We start from the raw sequence: 22,168 nt of genomic DNA, 5'->3' as shown, positions 1-22,168 counted from the left end.
GTTAATGTTTTCTAGGAAATTTTCTCCACGAACTTCCTAGCCACAGCTCATGAATTTTTTCTGAGGTCTGTGGTATTTTTTGATACTTGCAAAAACAATTACCTAAGAATAGGTTCTTATGAATTATTATTTATTAAAAAATACATAAATTTTCTTATTTATTTTTCCTGCTCAAGAATTGTGGATTTTTAATTAGATTTTTCAAGGGCTTCCTGGATTTTTTAAAAATATTTTACATGATCTTTCTAGGCATAAATCCTGTATGGGTTAAGAGCACTTTCCAATGACTTCCCGGATTCTAAAATATATTTTGAAAAAAAAATCGTGGCAAAAAATTGTGAGTCTAAGGCTTTTGAACATCATCGTGGATAAAAAAAAGTTGGATTTTTAAGAATATTCACCACCTCTTGTAGTACAAGCCATCAGTGTTGGTTGTATTTTGTTATTGTATATGCCTGACCAGAGGTTAAGGTTAAATATCTCTTAAAAAAAAATATTTAGATTTTACGAAAAAAATATATTTTCATAAAGAAAAAATGCAACATTTCTCATTTAAATAACTAAATTCTTATTCTGTCATAAATTTAGTTTTATATGAATCATTTCCAGAAAATTATTGAATTGCTTACCATTATAAACATCGTTGTAGTTGTCCGGGCACATACCTGAAATTAAAAAAATAGAAATTATATATTTGATATAGAATTTTTAAATGAGAAATAGAACACTGTATCGTATACATTATGACAATATGTATACGCCCTTATAAACTATCCCTATTTGTGATACATATCATGAGACTAAAATATTCGTCAAAAAACACACGATTAGATTTCCCTATTCAATACCATTTGCTTTCATACTCATCTTGGTAATCACTGCTCGAGTGTGAGAACAATATGTAAATATGTAGTCGACTGAAGCATTCCACTGAATGGAGTATGAACATGTAATACAGATTAAAATATTGGTCTGATCAAAATTACAAGAAAATCTGACTTCTTTTCGCAGGTTATGACAGATAAAAGCTTAAAAAATTGGGACCCTTTGTGGGTGAGGCACCAGAAGGGGTCCGCAGATTTATATCATTTTCATAGCATATCTCATGTGTTAACAACAATATTTGTCTGTGCGAAATTTGAAGAGAGTCGAATGCACACTTCGCCTTGGTTGAGCGTTATGTTTTTCAAAAATCTTGAACCCTATGGGAGAATGGAGAAGAAATGGTCCGATCTTTACCATATTTATTACAGATCATGTGGTGATGAAGATATTGAGATGTACCAAGTGTGAATGGAATTGGGTGTCAATTTCCCGTTTTATGAGCTACATGGATATTTAAAAGTTTAACAATTTGTAGGGGAGGTATCAGAAGGAGTTGAACGATATATCCCATCTTCACAATAGATCTTTTGTTAGTGGAAATAATCGGATGCGGGAAATATAAAGAGAACTTATGCTTATTTCGGATTTTATAAATGTTTTATTTATTCAAAAATTTGACCCTTTGAGTGTGAGGTACCAGAAGAAATGACCCTATTCCTCCCATCTCTGTACCAATTCTTGTGTTGATAGATAAATTGAATCTGAATGGAATCGAATGTTAATTTTACGTTTCATGGATATTCAAAATGTTGACCCTTTGTGGGGAGATGCCAGAACGAGTTGAACGATATAACCCATCTTCACAACACTTGTATGTGGAGGAAGGTACCAGAAGAAATGGTCCGATCTCTATCGATGTTCTAACAGATCCTGTGTTGATAGAAATATTCAGATGTGCCAAGTCTAAATGGAATCGGATATTAATTTCGCGTTTCATTTCGACCTATTGTGGGGGAGGTACCAGAAGGAGTGGACCGAAATATTCCATCTTAACACCAGATCTTGGGTTTATGAAAATATTGGGATGTGTGAAATTTTAAGTCAATCGAATTTTTACATCAAATTTTTCGAGTTACAATTTTTCAAAAATAATAAAATTAATTAATAAAATTATTGGGGATGTGTAAATTTTAAAGACAATCGGACACTTACATCACATTTTATAAGAGCTGTAATTATTTAAAATTTTGGCCCTTTTTGTGGGGAAGGTACTTGATAGAGTGGACCGATATGGTCCATTTTCGCACTTGACCTAGAACACACGCAAATATGAAGATTTGCAAAGCTGGGGCAAAATCGGATTATCGTTTCTCTTTCTATGCAGATTTTTTTTTTTAATTTTCGACTTTTTGGGGGGAGGTACCAGAATGAGTGGACCGATATATTCCATCTTGGCACCAAACCTTGGAAAAATAAAATTATTGGGATGTGTGAAATTTGAAGACAATCGGACCCTTACATCACATTTTATAAGAGTTGTAATCATTCAAAATGTTGAAACTTTGTTGGAGAGGTACTTGATGGAGTGGACCGATATTGCTCATTTTCGCATCTAACCTAGTATTGATGCAAATATAAGGATTTGCAATATTGAAGAAAAATCGATTATCCTTTCTCTTTCTGGGCAGTATTTTTTTTTTTTTTTTTTTTTTTTGGAAATTTTCGACCTTTTGCGAGGGAGGTGCCAGAAGGAAGAGTGGGCTATATTTCTTATCTCCGAACTAGATCTAAGTTTTATAATAATATTACGAAGTACCACGTTTGGACCAAATCGCATACTTCCTTCGAAAGTTATCGTACGCACCAGCCGACCAGACAGATAGAGAGACAAACGAACTGACATGGCTAAATCGACTCCAAATGTTCTGAAACGGATTTGGTCCAAAGAGACCTAGGGTCTAAAACCGTTATATCGATGAGGCACGTTTCGGTCGTATCAAATTATTACACCCTTTATCCATATGACTGAAGGTATAAAATAAACTGTCCGAGCTTTGGTGAAGGGTATAAACCATTCGGAAAGAACTTCAAAAATTTCAATAAAAAATTCCATCGAAATATACCCCTCAAATAAAGGCCTTTACATGAGGCTATACTAAGACGTGGTGCTGAAAAGGTAATTTTTAGTCATAGGCTATAGCAACGATTCCGAACTTCAAATACGAAATTCGAAACAATTCCGGTGAATAATGTCGCTAATATTATCATAATACCGAATACAGGGGAGGTACGTGGACCTGCATAGACAATTTTCCATCATAGGTTGTGGTTCCCATTACTAACTTCAAATACGAAATTGGACGCAATTCCGGTGAATCATTGAAAATTGTGACTAAAATCATAATATCCAATATCGGGGTTACCATGGTATGGGGGTTATACAATATTCTCGTTCAGCGGATAATGTTGTCAGAGAGAACTCCTTGTGTAGAATTTCAGACAATTCCATTAAAAAATGTGGGTAGCAATCATCAAAATACCGAATATAGGGGGTACCGTTATATGAGAGTTATACGATATCGTGGAGCTATATAGAAAATTCTCTTTCAGGGGGTAGGATACCCGCAAAGAAGTGCTTTTGTAGAATTTCAGAGAATTCCATTGAAAAATGGAAAATGAAAATGGGAAAAATACAAAATACCGTTATATGGGACGGACGGACAGGGCTAAAAAATATACACGATTGGTTCTGATTATTACATTATAATATTTATACAAAACCGAAGTCAAAAATATGAGATATATAGCCCTTTCATTCAAAAATGCGAATTAGGGCTGCATATGTCCCGCTCCTCAAATGGTCAACGTTTTTAAAGAAATGTTAAATCTTGTATATCCATACAGCCATGCTGATTCGAAATTCGCTTAAAATACAATTTTTATCAAATAGAGGTCATGTTTGAAATTTATAAGCCATTTTCAGTTCTTATGTTCGAAGAAGTTCTTTATCAGTACCTACCCTGTGGATATTAATCACAGATGCTTCTTAAAAACAATTATTTGGGTTTGAAAAAAAAAAAAAAAAACACTTCTAAACAATTGATTTCAAAATGCCACCCATTTCGTGCTGCGAAAATATATCCGTGTTTTTTCTCTCCATAAATTATAAAAGCGATTGCTCAGATATTCACTGAAAAACCCACCTCAAAGTTGATTTTCGTGACATTTAATTCTTTGAAAGGATTTTAAGACAAAAAAAAAAAAAAAAAAAAAAAAAAAAAAAATCCATCAAAACCTCATTTTCCAAAGCCACGCATCAAAAACAATGCCACCAACATGTCAACAGGTTTGTCGTGATGCTGGTTAAGATTCCGCACGGAAGGGGGAGGCGAAGGAAGGCGACTTCATTATCCGACAATCCGACAAAAGAAGAGACAAAAAAGTGAAAGTAAAAAAACCGATTACAAAATTGAAACCTAAACGGCCCACACACACACACACAAGTCAAAAGATCATTACAAATGCAGGAATTACAGCAGCATGAAAAAAATCTCCAGCTTTCCATAAATTTTGTAAATATGTATGATGTTGCTGTTTAAGTATCGCGGTAACACCCCGCATTTAAAAAGTCACGAAAAAATAACCGAAAAATATTTCAAAGGAATTTCACCAGCATTTCGGGGTCATTCACAGAAATATTCAGGGAATTAAAAATCTGAGGCAAAGCAAAGAAGAAGAAAAAAAAAAAGACACAAGTATGCAGGAAAAAAAGGAAAAACAAGTAAAAAAGCTGTAAGTTCGGCCGGGCCGAACTTTGAATACCCTCCACCGTTTGGAACGAATTTGGCAATTCTCAAAAACAATAAAATCCGTTAAAAATTCTGTTGAAATCTTAAAAATACCGAATGTAGCTATTATATTAGGGTCTATACGACGACATGAACCTGCGTAGGTAACATTTGTCATAAGCCATTAGAATATTCAAATGCAAAACTTAAAAAAATCGGCTATAATGTCGATAAAATCAAAATACTGAATATCGGAGGTACCGCTATATGGGGGCTATACGAAGACGTGGACCTGCACAGACGATTTTCTGTCGTAGGCTGTAGTATAAGTTACGAACTTCAAATATCAAATTTGAAACAATTCTGGTGAAAAATGTCCTTAAAGTCATTAAAATACCGAATACCGGGAGGTATGGGGGATTTACGAAGAGGTGGACCTGCACAGACAATTTTCTGTCTTAGGCTGTAGTATCCTTTACGAACTTTAAATACCAAATATGAAACAATTCCGGTGAATAATGTCGCTAAAATCATCAAAATACCGAATATCGGGAGGTACCGTTGTATAGGGGCTTTTCGAAGAGGTGGACCTGCACAGACAATTTTCTGTCTTAGGCTGTGGTATCCATTACGAACTTTAAAGACCAAATTTGAAATAGTTCGGGTAAATAATGTCGCTAAAATCATCAAAATACCGAATATCGGAAGGTACAGTTATATGGGGGCTATACGAAGACGTGGACCTTCACAGACAATTTTCTGTCGTAGGCTGTAGTATCTATAATGAACTGCAAGTACCAAATTTGAAACAATTCCGGTGAATAATGTCGTTAAAATCATCAAAATACCGAATATCGGGAGGTACCGTTATAGTGGGGGCTATACCAAAACGTGGACCTACATGGCCCATTTTCAATACCAAAAGTCCTGTAGACATAACATACATATGAGCAAAATTTTATCAATCTACTACAAGTCGTTCGGAAGCTACAGTGATTTCCACAGACGGACAGAGGTGTTACAAACGGAATGACAAACTTAATATACCCTCCATACTATGGTGGAGGGTATAAAAATGGGATTTGTTATAATTTTTTTATGTAAACACAATTACCAAGCCCTCTCCCCCTCCCACCCACATACCCATACACACAACCGCTTTGGGTATGCAAAAACAGCAACAGATGAAAGATTTTTCACGCAGTGTAACGAAGAAACCGCAAAAAATACCGCACAGAGTTAACATGGCCATAACACACTTTCCCCTCTCTCGCTCTCACTTGATCGAACACATTTTTTTAAATCACCTCCATCAGCATGCCTTTTTGTTGCAGCATTCATTGGCAAGTACCTAGGAAGGAAGGTGACAGGGTTATTTAACTGCCACGAACAAAAAATCAATGCAGAGATAAATGGTTAGATGAGAGCACCAGAGGTAGGAGGTTTTAAAAAGGCTAAAAATGACAATCAAAAACACAAATTACATTTCAATCCGCAAAAATGGATAAAATTATTATCCATAAAAGAGCATAGAATTATAATCCACAAAAGTGGATAATTTTATTATCCACAAATTTCCTACCCTCAAATCCGGATAATATTAATGTCCACAAAATCTGGATAATGTTATTATCCAAAAACATGGATAATATAATTATTCACAAGAGAGAATTATTTAATTATCCACAAATGTGCACAATTACAGGGTGAGATGAAAAAACTACAACCAACTTCAGACTGCTTTCATTCCGAAGCCACTTGTCCGACAGCTGTTAAAATTATTCCAGTGACAGCTCATTATATTATTTACAAGCGTACAAAAGCATTTTGGTGAGAATTTTCCAGCAAAAAGTTATTCGTGATGGAATTCAAGCGGGATAGTGTGATTTCTTTATATTCGGTTGGAAAACCACAAGAGCACTCCAGCATTTAAATGTGAATAAATCTTTTGTGTCTCGTAACATCGCTTAACCGCACTGTGATACTGGTAGCGTAGCCCGACGTCAAGGAAGTGGACGAAAGAAAACAGCAACATCAGCAGAAATGGTTCGAAAAGTAAGGTAGCGACTTGATCGAAACCCGCGTCGCAGTGGGCGAAAAATGGCTCGTGAGCTGAACATATCGCAATATTCCATTCGGCAAATAGTTGTTGCAAAATGGTCAGGCTTAATCCCTTTATTGTTGATTTTATAAAAAATACTTTTTTTTTATTAGTGGAGAACGATGGTAATGTTTACAAGGAGGTAAGACAGGGAATACCTAGGTTTCGGAAAGAGCTACCAATCTTCATCAGTTCCCTTGTTTTTTTAAAAATGAGCTCGGGGTAAAGCCATTGAAATTCCAAAAAGTGCAAGAACTTACATCGCAACAAAAAGAAAATAGACTCAATAGAGCTAAAAAGTTGCTTCGCTTGGCCGATATTGGTGAACTGCTGAATCTGGTTTTCTCCGATGAGAAAACATTCGTTGTCTAGCAGTTTGTAGACAAACAAAATGATCGTATTTACTTGCCAAAGAGGTCAGCTGAAAATGTGCACCTTCGTTTGGCCATCAGAACTCAAGCGCCGGCCATGGTGATGGTATGGGCCGCCATAAGAGTCGATGGTCGCTCTCCGCTCGTATTAATCGACAGTGGCATCAGAATAAATGCCAAATATTTTCGCCAAAAAATATTCTGGAGGGTGTATTAAAGCCTTGGGCACGCAAACATTTTGGCCGCAGACCTTGGACATTCCAACAGGACCATCAACAGCACCATCGCACTCAGCACGCCACCGCCACTCAAGAATGGTTACAAAATGAGGTTCCTCGCTTCATTTCCAGCGCACAATGGCCATCAAAATCTCCGGATACCAATCCGTTAGACTATTGTGTCTGGAGTATTTTGGAAAACAAGGTTGGCACTAAAAAATACCAAAGTGTCGATCATCTCAAGCAAGCGCTCTGCCGAGAATGGGCCAAAATACCGCAGAGCAACATTCGGGCAGCGTGTGACGGTTTCATTGGCCGTTTGAAGGTCATAACTCCTGCCAAAGGTGACCAATTCGAACAAATCTAGACTTATTCGAAATTTTGATGCTATTTCCGACATTTTTTGCTTTCATTCAATAAAATTAAAAAAAAAATTTAAAAAATATGGCGTTTGACTTTGTTACAGGTTTTTTATCTCACCTCGTATATAATTAAAAAAAATGCATAATTTTATTATCCACCAAGGTGGATAGTATTATTATCCACAATAGTGGATAGATTATTATCCATAATCGAGGATAATTTAATTACCCACAAACGTGGATAATTTTTTATCCATAAATGTGGATAATGTCATTATCCAAACGTGGATAATTTTATTATCCACAAACGTGGATAATGTTATTATCCAAACGTGGATAATTTTATTATCCACAAACGTGGATAATTTTATTATCCACAAACGTGGATAATGTTATTATCCAAACGTGGATAATGTTATTATCCACAAACGTGGATAATTTTATTATTCACAAACGTGGCTAATTTTATTATCCACAAACGTGGATAATTTTATTATCCACAAATGTGGATTATTATTTTATCCACAAATGTGGATAATTATTTTATCCACCAAGGTGGATAATTATTTTATCCACAAACGTGGATAATTTTATTATCCAAAATATGTGGATAATTTTTATTATCCAAATATTTGGATAATTTTTTATCCATATTTATTTGTGCCCAAAAAGTGCATACAAAATTTATCCACATCTAAAAATCTGCCTTTAAATTCCTGAAAAAGCAAAAATAAACTCTATTTGTCTTTCACAACCTCCCACCTAAATCCTCCTAAAACACCTCATTTAGCCATTATGCAGCAGACAATGGCAACAAAAGAATTCCAAACATTCAGGGTGTTATGCTAGTCATAGAGGTAGCCATTGATCGATTATTTCCCGCGTAGTGGAAATTCTAAAGTCAATGGATGCATATACGAATGCCTGGATAGGCAAAGCACCTAATATTTCAAACATTTCCAAATCGCCAAGCAGCCAGTCAGCCAGCCCACCCTATACGCCCGGTCTGCCTGCCGACATGTCCATTATTCACCATCCTGCCTATTTGCTGAGCAGAAGCAGAAGACATTGCATTGGCCAAAGCGAAAAAAAAATCGAGCTTCCTCTGTTGGACTATTTTTGACTAGCTTCCACGAATTGGGATAAAATTTTAATGGAAACAACGTAACAAGTCATAGAAACTGATGACTGACGAATGATGATGATGTTGTTTGGTGTGTTGATTAATTTACACACCAAACAGTTTTGGAGTTTTATTGCACCGTTTTTTTCCGTTCAGAGGATTTTCCAATGAAAATCCTATTCATTCGCTCGTTGGCTCCTTTGATGAAGACATCTCCTCTTCTCCTCGTTGTAACTGATGATATTTGTTTCGATTCGAATGATGGGCTTTTTTCTTTGCTTTACTGTTGAAATAGCCTCTAACAGGCCGACATTTGTTTAGCTAGTCCTCGGCATCGAGCTTTACATAGCCATCATTCCAAAATGCTTAGGATGGCGGCAGGGCTTCAAAGTCGTTTCGTGGGGGGTGGGGTAAATTTGGGGATTTACAATTTGCCATAACTGCATAGAGAGTTGAAAACATTCACAAAATGTATGTTTTGGACATAAAGGGGCCAATGAATGACAGCGAATGAATGCAGTTATGCGCATTGTAAAGAGGAGATGTAAACAGGGAGTTGATACACTCTCTCTCACAAAGAGCAAAATGTTGCGATTAGGATTCAAAATTATAAAAGCAACAAATGGATACTTCAGTTAAAAAGCAGTAAGTTCGGCCGGGCCGAACTTGGAATACTCTCCACCATTTGGAAGGAATTTGGAAATTTTCAAAAAATAAAATCCTTAAAAAATTCTGTTAAAATTTAAAAATACCGAATATAGCCGTTATATTGGGTTCTATACGACCTGGACCTACATAGGCATTCTTTGTCATAAGCCATTACCATATTCAAATTCTAAACTTGAAATAAACGGTGAATAGTGTAGCTAAAATCATCAAATTACCGAATATCGGGAGGTACCGTTATATCGAAGCTATACGAAGGCCTGGACCTGCATAGACAATTTTCTGTCATAGGCTGTAGCAGCCATTACGAACTTCAAATGCGAAATTTGAAACAATTCCGGTGAATAATGTCGCTAAAATCATAAAAAAACCGAATATCGGGAGGTACTAATATATGAGGTCTATACGAAGACCTGGACCTGCATAGACAATTTTATGTCTTAGGCTGTAGCATCCATTACGAACTTCAAATACTAAATTTGAACCAATTCCGGTGAATAGTGAAGCTAAAATCATCAAAATACCGAATATCGGGAGGTACACTTATATGGGGGCTATACGAAGACCTGGACCTGCATAGACAATTTTTTTTCATAGGCTGCAGTACCCATTACGAACTTCAAATACCAAATTTGAAACAATTCCGGTGAATAATGTCGCTAAAATCATCAAAATACCGAATATTGGGAGGTACCGTTATATGGGGGCTATACGAAGACGTGGACCAGCACAGACAATTTTCTGTCACAGGTTGTAATATCTGTTACGAACTTCAAATACCAAATTTGAAACAATTCCGGTAAATAATGTCGCTAAAATCATCAAAATACCGAATATTGGGAGGTACCGTTATATGGGGGCTATACGAAGACGTGGACCTGCACAGACAATTTTCTGTCTTAGGCTGTAGTGTATATTGCGAATTCTAAATACCTAATTTGAAACAATTCCGGTAAATAATGTCGCTAAAATCATCAAAATACCGAATATCGGGAGGTACCGTTATATGGGGGCTATATGATAACGTGGACCTACATGGAACATTTACGAACTTAACCTGCCTACTGGCAAACTATACATGTGTGTAAAATTTTAGCCTCCTATCTCAATTCGTTCGAAAGATAGCGTGATTACAACAGACAGACGGTATCTCCCCCACAAAGGGTCAAAATTTTTAGTATTTAAGGCCCTTATAAAACATCAAGGATCAAAGTTTTGAATAACCAAAACAATAACAACCGAATTAAACATCCAGTTTTCATCAAATCACACACATCACAATATTTTTATTTGCCCAACGCGTGGTGTGAAGATGGGATATATCGGTCCACTACTTCGGGGACCTCCCCCACAAAGAGCCAAAATTCTGAGAACCCATGAAGTTCATAAAACACGAACGCCTCTTTGAAGGATTTTTTAGGTTTAGTCATACTCTGCATAAATTTCGGCTTAATTTTTTACCATAAACCTTTCCACGTTATTCCGAACGTCATCTATACGTCAATTTAAATATTATTCTTCAGTACCTAAACTGGACAACTCGGATTGGTCATGGTTTAAAAAAATTAGAAACGAACCCCAAGAACCTGGGGCCATAAAATATTAATATTGCAGATTAATAAATACATGGCAGGAAGTCTGGTATAAACGTCGCATTTTGCGACTGAGTCATTTTTTTTTCAAATTTGCAATTTAAAGCTCAGTCGCATAGCTCACTCCACCTCCTTCCGTCTATCTCTCCCATCTTCGCAATACCAAACCTATTTATAATGAACTGGAATTCTTGGCCATTTATTCAAATGATGTTAATTCAATAGCAAAGTCTTCGTCTTCATTTATGAATAATGTATGGGGCTCTTCATGATTCCATTTGATTTAACATCATCTCCCTCACCCCCCACAACACACAATTAATGTGTGGATAATAGATTCTTTATACATCATTTAATAGCAGGGGAAATACATGCTCATCCTCAGCGTCGTCATTGCTCCATTAGGTCTACCCAAAGCGTGGTCTTCTTCCTCTCCATTGGTGTACCAACAGACCCATCCATCGCAAAGGTCATAACATTTCGTGACGACATGAAATCAGCCATGAATCTTGTATTCACAGGATACAGGCGAAGTCAAGCTGATGCAAGAATAACAAATTAATGCATCGCCCAAAGCGAAGCAGAGCAAATGAGGGGAGCGAGTGGAAGACCTTATTTACGCTTAATTAAAAGTCGAAATAAACTTTTTTCCATCGCCCCGCCGTAATAGCTTTACTGTTGCTGGCGTTGCTGATTACATTGATCAGCATATTTTCAGCTTTATTGTGTGTGTGTGTGAGCTTAGCCGTTTATCTTGTGGTAATGTTGGCGGCTTATATTCGATGGAGATTGTGTATGTGTTTATTTTTTTGGGCATCGACTTTATTTGTTGTTATTTTTGGATTTTTTATATATTTTTCTTGTTGTTGTTGGTGCTGGGCTAATGAAGATATTTATTTTTCAAAGACGTAAATTTGATGAGGGCGTTCCGAATGAAATTACATTACATATCAAATAATATGTGGGACACATACGAATTTAATTGAGCCAGTCAATAACATCGAAGATGGGACAAATCCGCACATTTGGCACAATTTATGTCTCAGAGGGACCTTGAAATAAATTTTTAATAAAAGCCCAATGTTTAGTCATTGAAAAAAATATTTTTAAAAAAGTCTGTTCTGAGGAAAGGGACTGATAAATTCCATATTCACATCAGATCTCTCTTTAAGAGCTTGGTCGATTGGCCCTTGAAAAAAAATTCCTGAACAATCCACGTTTATTGGTCCGTGAAAAAATATTCTTTAAAATCCACGTTTATTGGTCCTTGAAAAAATATTCTCCTTGAAAAAATATTCTTTAAAAAATCCACGGTTATTGGTCTGTTGGTCCTCGGAAAAATATTCTTTAAAAAATCCACGGTTATTGGTCTGTTGGTCCTCGGAAAAATATTCTTTAAAAAATCCACGGTTATTGGACTGTTGGTCCTCGGAAAAATATTCTTTAAAAAATCCACGGTTATTGGTCTGTTGGTCCTCGGAAAAATATTCTTTAAAAAATCCACGGTTATTGGTCTGTTGGTCCTCGGAAGAATATTCTTTAAAAAATCCACGGTTATTGGTCTGTTGGTCCTCGGAAAAATATTCTTTAAAAAATCCACGGTTATTGGTCTGTTGGTCCTCGGAAAAATATTCTTTAAAAAATCCACGATTATTGGTCTGTTGGTCCTCGGAAAAATATTCTTTAAAAAATCCACGGTTATTGGTCTGTTGGTCCTCGGAAAAATATTCTTTAAAAAATCCACGGTTATTGGTCTGTTGGTCCTCGGAAAAATATTCTTTAAAAAATCCACGGTTATTGGTCTGTTGGTCCTCGGAAAAATATTCTTTAAAAAATCCACGGTTATTGGTCTGTTGGTCCTCGGAAAAATATTCTTTAAAAATCCGCGGTTATTGGTCTGTTGGTCCTCGGAAAAATATTCTTTAAAAAATCCACGGTTATTGGTCTGTTGGTCCTCGGAAAAATATTCTTTAAAAAATCCACGGTTATTGGTCTGTTAGTCCTCGGAAAAATATTCTTTAAAAAATCCACGGTTATTGGTCTGTTGGTCCTCGGAAAAATATTCTTTAAAAAATCCACGGTTAGTGGTCTGTTGGTCCTCGGAAAAATATTCTTTAAAAAATCCACGGTTATTGGTCTGTTGGTCCTCGGAAAAATATTCTTTAAAAATCCGCGGTTATTGGTCTGTTGGTCCTCGGAAAAATATTCTTTAAAAAATCCACGGTTATTGGTCTGTTGGTCCTCGGAAAAATATTCTTTAAAAAAATCCACGGTTATTGGTCTGTTGGTCCTTGAAAAAATATTCTTTAAAATTCCACGTTTATTGGTCCTTGAAAAAATATTCTTTAAATATCCACGTTTATTGGTCCTTGAAAAAATATTCTTTAAAAATCCACGTTTATTGGTCCTTGAAAAAATATTCTTTAAAAATCCACGTTTATTGGTCCTTGAAAAAAAAATATTCTTTAAAAATCCACGTTTATTGGTCCCTGAACAAATATTCTTTAAAAATCCACGTTTATTGGTCCATAAAAAAATATTTTTTAAAAACCGACGTCTGTTGGTCCTTGAAAAAATATTCTTTAAAAATCCACGTTTATTGGTCCCTGAACAAATATTCTTTAAAAATCCACGTTTATTGGTCCTTAAAAAAATATTTTTTAAAAACCGACGTCTGTTGGTCCTTGAAAAAATATTCTTTAAAAATCCACGTTTATTGGTGCTTGAAAAAATATTCTTTAAAAATCCACGTTTATTGGTGCTTGAAAAAATATTCTTTAAAAATCCACGTTTATTGGTGCTTGAAAAAATATTCTTTAAAAATCCACGTTTATTGGTGCTTGAAAAAATATTCTTTAAAAATCCACGTTTATTGGTGCTTGAAAAAATATTCTTTAAAAATCCACGTTTATTGGTCCTTGAAAAAATATTCTTTAAAAATCCACGTTTATTGGTCTGTAGGTCCTTGAAAAAATATTCTTTAAAAATCCACGTTTATTGGTCCTTGAAAAAAATATTCTTTAAAAATCCACGTTTATTGGTCTGTAGGTCCTTGAAAAAATATTCTTTAAAAATCCACGTCTGTTGGTCCTTGAAAAAATATTCTTAAAAATCCACGTCTGTTGGTCCTTGAAAAAATATTCTTTAAAAATCCACGGTTAATTGGTCCTTGAAAAAAATATTCTTTAAAAATTCAGGTTTATTGGTCTGTAGGTTCTTGAAAAAATATTCTTTAAAAATCCACGGTTAATTGGTCCTTGAAAAAAATATTCTTTAAAAATCCACGTTTATTGGTCTGTAGGTTCTTGAAAAAATATTCTTTAAAAATCCACGTTTATTGGTCTGTAGGTTCTTGAAAAAATATTCTTTAAAAATCCACGTTTATTGGTCTGTAGGTCCTTGAAAAAATATTCTTTAAAAATGCACGTCTGTTGGTCCTTGAAAAAATATTCTTTAAAAATCCACGTCTGTTGGTCCTTGAAAAAATATTCTTTTAAAAATCCACGTCTGTTGGTCCTTGAAAAAATATTCTTTTAAAAATCCACAGTTAATTGGTCCTTGAAAAAAATATTATTTAAACATCCACGTTTATTGGTCTGTAGGTCCTTGAAAAAATATTCTTTAAAAATCCACGTTTATTGGTCTGTAGGTCCTTGAAAAAACATTCTTTAAAAATCCACGTTTATTGGTCCTCGGCAAAATATTCTTTAAAAATCCACGTTTATTGGTCCTCGGCAAAATATTCTTTAAAAATCCACGTTTATTGGTCCTCGGCAAAATATTCTTTAAAAATCCACGTTTATTGGTCCTCGGCAAAATATTCTTTAAAAATCCACGTTTATTGGTCCTCGGCAAAATATTCTTTAAAAATCCACGTTTATTGGTCCTCGGCAAAATATTCTTTAAAAATCCACGTTTATTGGTCCTCGGCAAAATATTCTTTAAAAATCCACGTTTATTGGTCCTCGGCAAAATATTCTTTAAAAATCCACGTTTATTGGTCCTCGGCAAAATATTCTTTAAAAATCCACGTTTATTGGTCCTTGAAAAAATATTCTTTAAAAATCCACGTTTATTGGTCCTTGAAAAAAATATTCTTTAAAAATCCACGTTTATTGGTCCTTGAAAAAAATATTCTTTAAAAATCCACGTTTATTGGTCCTTGAAAAAGTATTCTTTAAAAATCCACGTTTATTGGCCCTTGAAAAAATATTCTTTAAAAATCTTTATTGGTCCTTGAAAAAATATTTTTTAAAAATCCACGTTTATTGGTCCTTGAAAAAATATTCTTTAAAAACCCACGTTTATTGGTCCTTGAAAAAATATTCTTTAAAAATCCACGATTATTGGTCCTTGAAAAAATATTCTTTAAAAATCCACGTTTATTGGTCCTTGAAAAAATATTCTTTAAAAATCCACGTTTATTGGTCCTTGAAAAAATATTCTTTAAAAATCCACGTTTATTGGTCCTTGAAAAAATATTCTTTAAAAATCCACGTTTATTGGTCCTTGAAAAAATATTCTTTAAAAATCCACGTTTATTGGTCCTTGAAAAAATATTCTTTAAAAATCCACGTTTATTGGTCCTTGAAAAAATATTCTTTAAAAATCCACGTTTATTGGTCCTTGAAAAAATATTCTTTAAAAATCCACGTTTATTTGTCCTTTGGTCCTTGAAAAAATATTCTTTAAAAATCCACGTTTATTTGTCCTTTGGTCCTTGAAAAAATATTCTTTAAAAATCCACGTTTATTTGTCCTTTGGTCCTTGAAAAAATATTCTTTAAAAATCCACGTTTATTTGTCCTTTGGTCCTTGAAAAAATATTCTTTAAAAATCCACGTTTATTTGTCCTTTGGTCCTTGAAAAAAATATTCTTTAAAAATCCACGTTTATTGGTCCTTGAAAAAATATTCTTTAAAAATCCACGTTTATTGGTCCTTGAAAAAAATATTCTTTAAAAATCCACGTTTATTGGTCCTTGAAAAAATATTCTTTAAAAATCCACGTTTATTGGTCCTTGAAAAAAATATTCTTTAAAAATCCACGTTTATTGGTCCTTGAAAAAATATTCTTTAAAAATCCACGTTTATTGGTCCTTGAAAAAGTATTCTTTAAAAATCCACGTTTATTTTTCCTTGAAAAAATATTCTTTAAAAATCCACGTTTATTGGTCCTTGAAAAAATATTCTTTTAAAAATCCACGTTTATTGGTCCTTGAAAATATATTCTTTAAAAATCCACGTTTATTGGTCCTTGAAAAAATATTCTTTAAAAATCCACGTTTATTGGTCCTTGAAAAAATATTCTTTTAAAAATCCACGTTTATTGGTCCTTGAAAAAAAAAATGTTTAAAAATCCACGTTTATTGGTCCTTGAAAAAAATATTCTTTAAAAATCCACGTTTATTGGTCCTTGAAAAAAATATTCTTTAAAAATTCACGTTTATTGGTCCTTGAAAAAAATATTCTTTAAAAATCCACGTTTATTGGTCCTTGAAAAAATATTCTTTAAAAATCCAGGTTTATTGGTCCTTGAAAAAATTTTCTTAAAAAATCCACGTTTATTGATCCTTGAAAAAATATTCTTTAAAAATCCACTTTTATTTCTCTGCTGGTCCTTTGAAAAAATTATTTTTAAAATCCTCTTCTTTGACTCCTCTGGTCCATTGTTAATTAGCCATCTCCACTTAATTATTAATACGATTTTTGTAACTAAACCTATTAACATTTACAACAATAATAATAATATGACTACAAATAATTTCCTCTGATTTGCCATTGATAAGAATGGCCTCTGGAAAGCAAAACAAGAAGAACAGCAACAACAACAACAAAATAGGGCCTCATCTGGAATATCAAATGAACCCAAGGCCAGATGAGTCCTGGTCACAATTAAATCTCACCCACAATGTTTTGCAATATTTTCCATTTCAACTTTGGCAAAGTTCTGGCAAAACTTTGTTCGCCTTCTCATCTGCCCCTCTAGTCCACTTTCCTTCCCCCTTCTCCTCATTAACCTCCCCCCATCATCTCTAACTCGCATTTTGTCTACATTTGACAGGAGATGTCAGCTATGGAATGGATGGATGGCTGGCTAGCTGCTGGTCGTCGTCGTCGGCGGAAGAGGAGGCTTTTCAAGAAACCACATTGAAATTTCATCCAGCGTCACCACAGACAACAGTAGCAGCAGCAGCTACAGCCACCACAGCAACAATGCCTATGACACTCTGTAGTAGCCCAAGAAGAACAACAACAATAACAATGCTGGCAACGGCTGTTGTTATTCTGTCGTGCCATTTAATAGTTGTATGGCTTTGGGGTGCGGTACGACGATGACGACGATGAGGATGATGATGACGAATACAACGAAGATGACGATGATAATGACGATGTTGATGCGACATGGTGTCGAATTAATCCCTTTTACGTTGTTGTTATTGTTGTTGCTGTTTATTTTTTGCATTGTTGCTTTTTCTGTTATAATATTTTAATTAACTGCTCATTTATGGATCATAGCTGTGAATAAGAAACATGGATGGGAAGTTGGAAGGTTGAAGAAGGAGAAGAAGGTCACTAGCAACCACTGGTGGCTGGCCTGGCAACAGAGTGTCATAATGGAGGAAAAAAGAACGAAAGAAGGCAAAGCAGACCCGTAAAAGGTATTATTATGTTTAGGGGAGATCTTTAAAAAGAGATCTGCAAATATGAGACCTGTGGAAACTCTTCCAGTTAAAGTAGACCAGTAAAGATCCTCGAAATATAAGGCATAAGATAAGAACCTTCTGCTTTATCCTTCCAAATATTAGAAGAAAGCTCTGCTTTTTATTGGTATACTATCTATAAAAGACCTGCAACTGGGCTCGTGACTAGAGAGGATATTTAATAGAGCTCTAAAAGAAACCCTAAAATAGGTCTTCGGTTTTTCGAATATTTGTATATAGAATACATCTGAAAGTCTATAAAATATCTGTAAAACAAGTCTCTTATTATGGATGACCTGAAAGAGTTTCTAGCTGTAGAAGAGGTCCTAAAGGTATTTTCTGCCTCCGAAAAGTTTAAAAGAAGGAAATTCTAAAGAGAAGACCTTCAAGAGTCCTTCTATCCACAGAAGACCTCTTTTAACTGAGACCTATATCTAGAGAAGATCTGTAAAAAGAGATCTGCAAATATGAGACCTGTTCACAGCCTTGAAGTTATAGTAGACCCGTAAAGATCTTCGATCTATAAGACATTTTTAAGAAGCCTTTTGCTATATCCTTCAAATATTAGAAGAAAGCTCTGTTTTTAGAGGTATCCTATCTATAAAAGACCTGTAATTGGGCTTGTGACTAAAGAGGACATTTAATAGAGCTCTAAAAGAAGACCTATTATGGGTCTTCGGTTTATAGAATACCTCTGAAAGTCTATAAAATATCTATAAAACAAGTCTCTTTTTATGGATGACCTGAAAGAGCTTCTAACAATAGAGGAGGTCCCAAAGGTATTTTCTGCCTCCGAAAAGTTTAAAAGAAGCAAATTTTAAAGAGAAGACCTTCATGAGTCCTTCCAACCACAGAAGACCTCTTTTAAGGCAGAAGATGTGTGGAAAGAGCTTCTAACAATAGAGGAGGTACCAAAGGTATTTTCTGCCTCCGAAAAGATTAAAAGAAGGAAATTTTAAAGAGAAGACCTTCAAGAGTCCTTCTATCCACAGAAGACCTCTTTTAAGGCAGAAGATGTGTAGAAAGAGCTTTTAACTACAGAAGAGGTCCTTAAGGTATTTTCTGCCTCCGAAAAGATTAAAAGAAAGAAAATTTTAAAGAGAAGACCTTCAAGAGTCCTTCTAGCCACAGAAGACCTCATTTAAGGCAGAAGATGTGTAGAAAGAGCTTTTAACTACAGAAGAGGTCCTTAAGGTATTTTCTGCCTCCGAAAAGATTAAAAGAAAGAAAATTTTAAAGAGAAGACCTTCAAGAGTCCTTCTAGCCACAGAAGACCTCATTTAAGGCAGAAGATGTGTAGAAAGAGCTTCTAACTATAGAAGAGGTCCCAAGGTAATTTCTGTCTCCGAAAAGATTAAAAAAAGAAAATGTTAAAGAGAAGAACTTCAAGAGTCCTTCTATCCACAGAAGACCTCATTTAAGGCAGAAGATGTGTAGAAAGAGCTTCCTACTATAGAAGAGGTCTCAAAGGCATTTTCTGCCTCCGAAAAGACTAAAAAAACAAAATTTTAAAGAGAAGACCTTCAAGAGTCCTTCTAAACACAGAAGACCTCTTTTAAGGCAGAAGATGCGTAGAAAGAGCTTCTAACAATAGAGGAGGTCCCAAAGGTATTTTCTGTCTCCGAAAAGGCTAAAAAAAATAAAATTTTAAAGATAAGACCTTCAAGAGACCTTCTATCCGCAGGAGGCCACTTTTAAGGCAGAAGATCTGTAGAAGGTCAAAAGTCCTTCTGTTAATAGGCGAGGTGAGCATCAAAAAGGGAGAGATGAAAAAACTGCAACCAACTTCAGACTGCTGTCATTTCTAAGCCACTTGTCCGACAGCTGTTAAAATTATTCCAATGACAGCTGATTATATTGTTTACAAGCGTACAAAAGCATTTTGGGGAGACTTTTCCAGAAAAAAAGTTATTCGTGATGGAATTCAAGCGTGATAGTGAGATTTCTTTATATTTGGCCGGAAAACCACAATTGGCTATCGTTAGAGCACTCCAGCATTTAAATCAGAATAAATCTTTTGTGTTTCGTACCATTGCTCCACCGCACCGTGATACTGGTAGCATAGCTCGACGTCAAGGAAGTGGACGGAAGAAAACAGCAACATCAGCAGAAATGGTTTGAAAAAAATAAAGAGGCGACTTGATCGAAACCCACGTCACAGTGGCCGAAAAATGGCTTGTGAGCTGAACATATCGCAATATTCCATTCGGCAAATATTGAAAAATGACCTCGGGGTACAGCCATTGAAATTCCAAAAAGTGGAAGAACTTACACCGCAACAGAATGGAAATAGACTCAGAAGAGCTAAAGAGTAGCTTCGCTGGGCCGAAAGTGGTGAACTGCTGAATTTGTTTTCCTCCGATCTCCGATGAGAAAACATTCGTTGTCCAGCAATTTGTAAACAAACAAAATGATCGGGTTTTTACTTGCCAAAGAGGTCAGCTGAAAATGTGTACCTACGGTTGGCCACCATAACACAAGCGATGGCCATGATGATGGTGTGGGCTGCCATAACAGCCGATGGTCGCTCTCCGCTCGTATTAATCGACCTTGGTATCAGAATAAATGCCGAATAATATTGCGAAAATATTCTGAAGGGCGTATTAAAGCCTTGAGCACGCCAACATTTTGGCCGTAGACTTTGGACATTCCAACAAGACTCAGAACCATCGCACTCAGCACGCGCCACCCAAGAAAGGTTACAAAATGAGGTTCCTCGCTTCATTTGCAGCACACAATAGCCACCAAAATCTCCGGAAATCTGCCTAATTCGGTTTTCTCCGATGAGAAAACATTCGTTGTCCAGCAGTTTGTAAAGAAACAAAATGATCGGGTTTTTACTTTCCAAAGAGGTCAGTTGAAAATGTGCACCTTCGGTTGGCCACCAGAACTCGAACGCCGGCCATGGTGATGGTGTGGGCCACCATAACAGCCGATGGTTGCTCTACGCTCGTCTTAATCGACCGTGGCATCAGAATAAATGCCGAATAATATTGCGAAAATATTTTGAGGGTGTATTAAAGCCTTGGGCACGCAAACATTTTGGCCGCAGGCCTTGAAGATTCCAACAGGACTCAACCTGTCACCATCGCACTCAGCACGCCACCGCCACCCAAGAATGGTTGCAAAATGAGGTTCCTCGCTTCATTTCCAGCGGACGATGGCCACCAAAATCTCTGGATATTAATCCGTTGGACTATGGTCGCTCCCCGCTCTCCGTATTAATCGACCGTGGCATAAGAATAAATGCCGAATATTATTGCGAAAATATTCTGAAGTGTGTATTAAAGCCTTGGGCACGCCAACATTTTGGCCACAGGCCTTGGATATGCCAACAGGACTCAACCTGTCACTATCGCACTCAGCACGCCACCGCCACCCAAGAATGGTTACAAAATGAGGTTCCTCGCTTCATTTTCAGCGCACAATGGCCACCAAAATCTACGGATATCTATCCGTTGGACTATTATGTCTGGAGTATTTTGGAAAGCAAGGTTGGTATTAAAAAATACCAAAGTGTCGATCACCTCAAGCAAGTGCTGTGCCGGGAATGGGCCAAAATACCTCCTACCAGAGCAACATTCAGTTAGCGTGGGACGGTTTCATTGGCCGGTTGAAGGCCATAATTCGTGCTAAAGGTGACCTATTCGAACAAATCTAAACTTATTCTAAAATTTGATGGTATTTTGACATTTTTTGCTTTCATTCAAAAAATTTAAAAAAAAAAAATGTAAAAATTATGGCGTTTGATTTTGTTGCAGTTTTTTTAATCGCACCCTGTATACCCTCTCTAGCCATATGGCTAAGGGTAAAAAAAAATTCCGCGTTATGGGTCGTTTGTTCTCACTATTACAGGTCTGTGGGTCCTATGGAGAGTATGGAAAACTATTTTTTAAATGTTCTCGATTTTAGGTTGGCAGACTCTTGGAACTCTTGGTTTTTTCAAAAAAAAAAAAAAAAAAAAAAAAACCAGGATTACAGGATTACAGGTTCCCTATTTTCCTTAAAAATATTCTCTGTTGTGTCTACTGGTCCTGTAAAAATATATTCTTCTGGTCTATTGACTTTTGAAAATAATATTCATAAAAATCCCGATTATAGGGCTGTTGAATCTTCAGGATCGTCCAGTAAATTTCTAGTCTTGCCTAGGGTCTAAGGTCTTCATTTTAAAATACCACTTCTTCAATTTTCACACCCCACCTCGTACATCCTTTCTCTTTAAACAACTCCCTTAAATTATGCCACTCACTGTTCTGCCCTCTGCAAAAGTTATTTCCGTTCAATATTTTTGTTCATAATTTCTTTTGATGCTTTTGTCCAGCCAACTTAGGTCCCAAACTGCATTAAGTAGTAGTCGCAATAGTCCTCCTCATCGTTGGTCATCTGTGGCACTATTCTTCTTCGTCTTCTGCTTCTTCCG

General features: G+C 35.7%; 1 protein-coding gene across 2 annotated transcripts in view; it reads right to left on the bottom strand.

The window, feature by feature from the left end:
* LOC101897758 (fibronectin type-III domain-containing protein 3a) overlaps window positions 1–22,168 on the bottom strand; it is a 660,976-nt gene that overhangs the window by 229,279 nt on the left and 409,529 nt on the right. For both annotated transcript variants that reach the window (XM_059125593.1, XM_059125594.1), the window contains one exon: window positions 630–665. In XM_059125593.1, the coding sequence (XP_058981576.1) occupies window positions 630–665 (36 nt within the window). The remainder of the gene's footprint in view (window positions 1–629; window positions 666–22,168) is intronic.

Source organism: Musca domestica, unplaced genomic scaffold (genome assembly GCF_030504385.1).
Source record: "Musca domestica strain aabys unplaced genomic scaffold, Musca_domestica.polishedcontigs.V.1.1 34, whole genome shotgun sequence".
Taxonomy (NCBI): Eukaryota; Metazoa; Arthropoda; class Insecta; order Diptera; family Muscidae; genus Musca; species Musca domestica.
This window is presented reverse-complemented; position numbering and strand designations above follow the sequence as displayed.